This window comes from Homalodisca vitripennis, chromosome 7 (assembly GCF_021130785.1).
Source record: "Homalodisca vitripennis isolate AUS2020 chromosome 7, UT_GWSS_2.1, whole genome shotgun sequence".
NCBI classification, from domain to species: Eukaryota; Metazoa; Arthropoda; class Insecta; order Hemiptera; family Cicadellidae; genus Homalodisca; species Homalodisca vitripennis.
The window spans coordinates 28,809,143-28,816,420 of record NC_060213.1 but is presented as its reverse complement, the minus strand read 5'-3'; the positions used below and the strand labels follow the sequence as shown (position 1 = coordinate 28,816,420).

Sequence of the window (7,278 nt, the reverse complement as noted above, 5' to 3'; positions counted from 1 at the left end):
AGCTCTTAACTTAGTAAATAATTATGTAAACAGTTGTACTCCAAGAAATACGTTATATTGGAAAGTAATTGTTGTTGAAGATGTCCTAAAGTGTGCTTCTGAATTAAATCTATCAGGTAGTGAAGATTACTATGGTTTTTCGAATAAGATTACTAAACAGATTATCAGTGTCATAGCTGAACCACTAATTTATCTATTTAATCGAATGTTAATTGAAGGCACATTTCCTCAATGTTTAAAAATAGCAAAAGTAGTTCCTATCTATAAGAAGGGTGATAAAACGAACCCTTCCAGTTATCGTCCCATATCTTTAATACCTATTTTTAGCAAAATATTTGAATATTGTATCAAAAACCAATTACAAAACTTTTTCATGCTAAATGGTCTCTTATGTAAAGAGCAGTTTGGGTTTTTACCAGGACTGAATACTACAAAAGCTGTAGAAACTCTAGTTGGTAATGTTATTCATAATTTTGAGTATAAAACAACATCATCTGCAACCTTAATTGATTTGTCTAAAGGCTTCGACAGCATACCTCATGAGTTACTTATAAGTAAACTTTATTGCTATGGTGTGCAAGGTAGTGAGTTGAATTTGTTGGTATCTTATTTGAAAAATAGAAAACAAATGGTTGTTCAGGGTTCTAATTCGTCTTTCATAAAAACAATTCAAATTGGTGTGCCACAAGGCTCAGTTTTGGGTCCTTTTTTATTTATAGTTGCAGTTAATGATTTTCCTTTCAATTTACCCTGTATGTCAGTTTTGTTTGCTGATGATACTACTCTTCTAAATCACCATAGTACACTTAATGGTTTAATAAAACAACAAGAAAATGCAATGAAGGTAGCAACTGAGTGGTTTCAGGCTAACAGGCTTGTTGTAAACAATAGCAAAACAGAAAATATAATTTTTTTCAATGGACAATGTAATTTACAAATGTTTTAAGCCTGTTAAACTATTAGGAATCTTTTTAGACAGTAGACTAAGTTGGGAAAGCCATATAGAAAATCTTTGTACTAAATTGGCGAGAGTAATTTTCCTATTGCGCAAATTGAAACTCTGCATCACCGAAGAAATGCTAATAACTTCCTACTATGCCTTTTTCCACTCCCACTTAGTCTATGGAATTACTTTATGGGGAAATAGTTACCATTCAAATAAAGTGTTTGTCTGGCAAAAAAAAGCAATAAGAATTATAAAAAATCTTAGTGAAAGGGAATCTTGCCTGCAAGCTTTCAGGGACTTGAATGTCATGACTTGCCCTGTTTGTATATATATTATTGTTTACTGGATGTGAAAGCAAATCTGCAAAATTATACGGTTAGAGAAACCATACATACTTATAAAACTAGAAAAAAGTACATGTTAGAGCTGCCAAGGACCAGGCTTGAAAAAACAAAAGGTAGTCATATCTATATGAAAATAAAACTATTTAATAAATTACCAAAAGGAGGATGGATTGTAAATATAAATAGGTTTAAATGAATTGTAAGCAAATGGCTTAAAGAAAAGGCATTTTACTCTGTGAATGAATATTTGGCCTGTGATATTAGTTCCTTAAGTTTATAATTTTGTCTAGTCAAGTTTTAAGTTTAAACTTTTATTTTATAGTTTGGAGATTTTATGTTTTAACCACCTGATTTACATATTTTAAATATTTATATCGTTACGTTTTTTCATTGGGTTTTAATTGTATGGGTTGTTTGTGTTTCTTGTCCAGTCTGTGTTTTTTGATATATTTTTTATATATATTTTGATATACCCTACAATGCTTTCTCATTTCTTAAATAATTTTATACAACCACTCTCTATTTATACCAGTTATTAGTTTTGTAAGTTTATATGTCTTTTGGAACATTCCTGTTAATTTTAAAATAAGTCACCAATTCTAAAATTGTTAATTTTTTAAGTATTACTGCCCAATAATGTGACGAAGTCTATTGTAACTTATTATGTTGCTTAATGACTAATAAAGACATCTTGAATCTTGAATCTTACAAATGTTTTAGTAAAAAAAAACAAAACATCAAAAGCAACTGTCAAGATTTTATTACTTTTTGTTTATCTGTTTCAAATCAATCTGTTAATTTTTTTATCCATAACAGCACAATTACATGGAAACCCAGTTTTTATTGGATTACTTAATTATAAAGCATAATAACAAAACATTCAAAATTCATTTACATTTTTTTTCACTTTTTTATGATTTTATGACAACCTCCTAAATTATTTCTCTGGGAGATAAGATAAAACTGCTTGTTACATTCAATTGTTATTATTAAAATCAAGTAATAACATTACATACAATGACCATTCATGTACTTAATATAATTCACTTTTGTGTCAGTCTTTTAGTATCTTTGATATCTCAATATCACTGACCAAGAATCTGTCTACTTCTGAAGTACGCAATTTGTCTTGTAGCAGAACACACTGCTGTTGAAAAATAAGCTTTAATCATACCTTTTAATTCTAGAAAACGAAATGAAAGAAAAAAGTAACCACACAAAAAAGTAAATATGTTTTGTTACTGTACTAAATAATAAAATCCTTAAGCCATAATAATAATTATTTGATTTAAAAGCTATTGGATCCAGAAGATCGTATCAGAACAGACAATTAAGATGACAAAGTAAAGATGTTTGAGACAATACCATTGGAATTAGAATTGTCTCAGCAAACGCAAACACTCACCCATGGCCGCCTTGTCCACGTGTAGGAGTTCTGTGTCAAATGTGCGCAGATCAGGCAGCTTTTCGCGTATTGTCTCCGCAATGTAGTGGAGCAGGGAGGAGCGCTTGTCACTGGACTTGGTGTCCCCGAGGGTGTCCAGACTCTGCAGCTTGAAGCCATAAGCAGGTCCGCGCTTGGAGCTGTTCAGGTAGTTGCCGAAAGCCAGCACGACCTCCAGCAAGCGGCGCAGCTTACGCGACGACTTCACCGACGATGAGGCAGAGATTATCGCGTGCACTTGCTGTAACCCACGATCAAAAATTATAATGAATAATTACCTCATGAATAATTTAGGCCTTTTTGGGATGTTTAGGATTTCTCACTACATTTGTACTGATAAATACCACTGGAGTTACTATAGCTGTAGAACTTTCTATATTTCAATATATGAGTCATGCTTATATAATTTTATTACAGATATTTGTACAATATAAATCTCCTTTTATATTAATATAAATCATAAAGTAATTCTATCGACAAAGTATAAGAATATTAATCCACAATAAGATATCACAAGACTATCAGAAATACAAAAACTTTTAGGGATTACAGAGAATACAATTCCTGGATGCTATTTTTGCACACATGTTATTGATATGAAATTTCTAGGTTAATCTTTTATTGTAGGACCTATATTCTTGCGAGCAGTTTCCTTCAAGATAACACCATTCACTATTGCAGTTAAATTTCACCACAATTCCTCTCATTGGCATGTTTGACGTAATTTGTCTTTAAACATTATTTTTTAGTTAAAAAACTCAAACTTTTAACTGATGAAAGCCTGAATCTCCAAAGATGTCAAAAGATTTTGCAAGAAGATACATACTCTGTTCTTTTTGATAATTTTCTTTTAGAAAAAAATGTATTTATATTCTTCATGTAAATAAAAAAATTGATGAAGGGTACCAAGCTAGATCCTTTTGGCACTCCTCTAAGCAGAATGCTATTTTAAACTGTTGTCTGAACCAGCAGACATTGACTTCAGCCACAAAGGTAAAAGTAGACACATTCTCCAAGGTAAAAGTAGACACATTCTCCATACACCACAACAACAATCCAACCAGTGCACGTGCTAGTCTAATCAGGAGATCTTAACCTATCCCATTATATGCCTTGGCGGCATGAAAATCTATAGAGGTTTATCGTTATATTTTTAATGGTATAACAGGGATAGACCTTTTAATACATATTTTGAAATAAATTTGTATGGATCCCCTGACTAATATATACGCACTAATTACATGCATATATACTGTATATAAACATGAGAGTAAGATGTTTACAGCACAATAGAAGGCACAGTGTGTTCTCGCAGAATTGAAATAAATTGTTAGTATGCAGCGTCGGTTTCAAGTTACGTATCAAGGTCTAGATGAATTCTAGATTCAAATTCACTAGATGATAAAGCAATTCTTCACTGGTTTAATCACTTTCATAACACAGGAAGTGTATTGAAAGGACATTCAACTGGCTGGCCAAAAATAAATTATGAAAAAATTGAAGAAATCCAATCTTGCTTGCGCCACAAGCCCAAAAAATCAATTATTGTCCCACGAAGTTTTCAGTTAAACATACCCAAATGGACAGTCCACAATGTTATTCATAAAACATTGAGAATTCATACTTACAAAATTCAGTAAATGCATCAGATTAAATCCGCCAATCACTCTAAGCATACAGACTTTGACGGTTTTATACTCAAACTTAATTTATTTCAACTTCAATTTGACGTTTAAATTGTTTAGCTATCTCGAATAGTTTTAAGTAACAGCTGTTTAAAATCCCAGCATTCTTTTTCGTAGACCCAGTTTGTGTATATATGTATATTTTTCATGCTAAAGATTCTTTAATTGAAAATATTTTATTGCAATAGAGAGGTATTAAAATAAACTTTCTTTTTAAATACTACAAGGGATTCGCAGAAAACACCGTAACAGACCGATGGGTCAGGTGTATATGGACTGGAAACGGTTGAAAAACTCTGGTCTAACCTAAGAATGACTACTACAATATTCCACCTACCGGAGTGATGAGGTGCACGTTGTCCAGGAAATTGCCCATGTAACTCATAATGGATAACTTGTTCGATAGCCTCTCCACTCTGGTCTAACCTAAGAATCACTACTACAATCAATTCCACCTACCGGAGTGATGAGGTGCACGTTGTCCAGGAAATTGCCCATGTAACTCATAATGGATAACTTGTTCGATAGCCTCTCCACTCTGGTCAGTTGCATGAGGAACCTGTCCTCTTCTGTCAGCAGACACAGGTCTTTCTTCTCCAGCTGGTACTGACGGTAAGCCTTGGCCTGTAACATCGCAAACGATATTGAATACTGGTCACGGTATTTCATCCACTCCAATCAATTTATTTTAATTCCCAAAAAATAAAATAAAATTGTTGTCAACTGAAGTAGAACTATCACAATAGTACATACTCCATGGCATCTCCAAATTATCATTTATTATCTCCCGGTCGAAAAACTGTGCGTAAATTGCCAATGTCCTTAAGACCGAACAATGTCAATGTAAGGATAAACTGGCAATGTTCGGTACTCCAGACATTTCGAAAACTTATTGTAAAATATAATAAGCCGCATTAGAAGATATTTAAAGTGGGCATCGTGGATAATTATTTTACAGATACAAATCCAAGTGGCTAGCTGTCTTAGCAGACTTATGGGGAATATACAGGGGCCCAGTCCAAGTAGACGAAGATTGCTGGCAACAGTTGTTGAATCGATCGCTCTTTATGCAGCCCCAGTCTGGACAAGGGCTTTAAACTCGGCAAGAGCAAGAAGTACATTAGATCAAGTACAAAGAAAAATGGCTCTAAGAGTCTGCAGTGGTTACCGCACCATTGCAGCCGATGCAGCATTTGTCATAGCAAGTGTCCCGCCACTAAGCATAAAAGCCGAGGAAAGAGTACATCGGCATAATGGCATGGAAACTACTGAAGCACAGAATAGACTACTATATCAGTGGCAAGAAAGATGGTCAAGCAGTCAGAAAGGAGCATGGACAAGGACTCTCATCCCTGATGTTGCTCAGTGGGTCAAAAGAAGACATGGCGAACCGAATTTCTTCCTTACACAGTTTCTCTCTGGGCATGGGGATTTCCAAAAATACCTATTTCGTATGCAGAAAACAGAATCCGAGAACTGCAGATACTGTCAGGATGTAGACACGGCAGAGCATACCATACTGGATTGTGAGAGGTGAGACCTGCTGAGAAGACCGTACTTGGTGGAGCTTGGCATCCTGACGAGTGGCAACATCATAACTAAGATGATTGAAAGCCAAGATCAGTGGGACATGGTGACAGAAATGGTTGAGAGGATCATGAGGCAAAAGAAGATGAAGGACATCAATAGACTAGAAGAGTAGAGTAGTATATGTCATACTGCTGAGACCCTGCTGGACTGAAGTAATGCCTTTTGGTGATCCCAGTTCCAGTAGATGAAGCGCAGGAGGTTTTAGTGGGTAAACCTAGGGATCGTAGAGAAAGAGAAGAAAAGGGAGTCCCACACACGGGGAGCTCTAAAGCGGAGACCCTAGGTGCATAACGCATTTCCTCCTGAGGAAAAAAAAACATACAAATCCACATATGTGTGGATGGATATACAGATAGGGAGTTCACCCTCTTTATTTACACTACATTTTTGGAAGTCTGACGTGTGAAAACTTAACTTTTTTTGTTATTTGTTCCGTATTAGTATTAATGAATTAAATGATTTGCAATACTTCTTATAAAAACATTTTAATTATAAAATTAACTCTTCGATCTTTTATTTTATTCGTTCAGAATATATTGTGTATCAACTAATGATTTTGGAAGAAATATTGAGTTGTACCTCAATATTCTTTTTAAAAGCAAACTAAAAAAATTAAAACTAAACAAAAGTTTAAGCTATTTTATGTTTTTTGTTAAGTTAAAATATACAACATTTTATTAGCTTAAAATACTAGTCCTTTATAAATATAACAAAGCTAATTATTTTTATGTGATCATTAATGAGAATTATTTGATATTTTTATATACAAAATGTCTAAAACTGGGCTGGCAATTTTTGGAACAGGCTGTGAGCAAATCGCCTAGAAGCGAAAAAGGTAAAATGTGTACAAATAACAACAGAAACAACATTTTTTTGTAATAAAATTATTTACATGTAAAATTTAAATTAACTACAATTATCAGTCTGTTACCAAGTAATGAGTATGAAAAGTAATCAAAAACCAGAATACAGATTGGATCTGAAGATTACACAGTCATATAAAAAAGTAAAAAATGGAAGAAAAGTATTAATACAGTACTACCCAATGTTTTATTTGTTTTTTTCCTCCACAATAACAGTACTTCTGTTTAAAACACGATTTTGCAGTGAATTTTGTGCCAAATGACCTATAAAATAACAAAGGAGCCTTTTTTTGTTTTCTGTACATGTATTTGTGGCAGATTTTACTCAATGATGTCACAGATTCAAGAAATAGCTAAAATTAATTACAATTTTAATTTGTGGCCTCTGACACCAGGAACTAAAGAT

At 33.5% G+C, this 7,278-nt stretch overlaps 1 protein-coding gene across 2 annotated transcripts in view; it reads right to left on the bottom strand.

Annotated features, from left to right (window-relative positions):
- Window positions 1-2,648: 2,648 nt before the first annotated feature.
- LOC124365778 (formin-like protein) overlaps window positions 2,649-7,278 on the bottom strand; it is a 164,043-nt gene continuing 159,413 nt past the window's right edge. Inside the window, exons 15-17 of one of the 2 annotated variants that reach the window (XM_046821790.1) lie at window positions 4,949-5,043; window positions 4,757-4,826; window positions 2,649-2,975 (exon numbers count right to left, since the gene is read on the bottom strand). In XM_046821790.1, coding sequence (XP_046677746.1) covers window positions 2,664-2,975; window positions 4,757-4,826; window positions 4,949-5,043 — 477 coding nt within the window. In that variant the 3' untranslated portion in view covers window positions 2,649-2,663. Of the gene's footprint in view, window positions 2,976-4,756; window positions 4,827-4,878; window positions 5,044-7,278 lie in introns of both variants that reach the window. The other variant, XM_046821789.1, reaches the window with a different exon arrangement.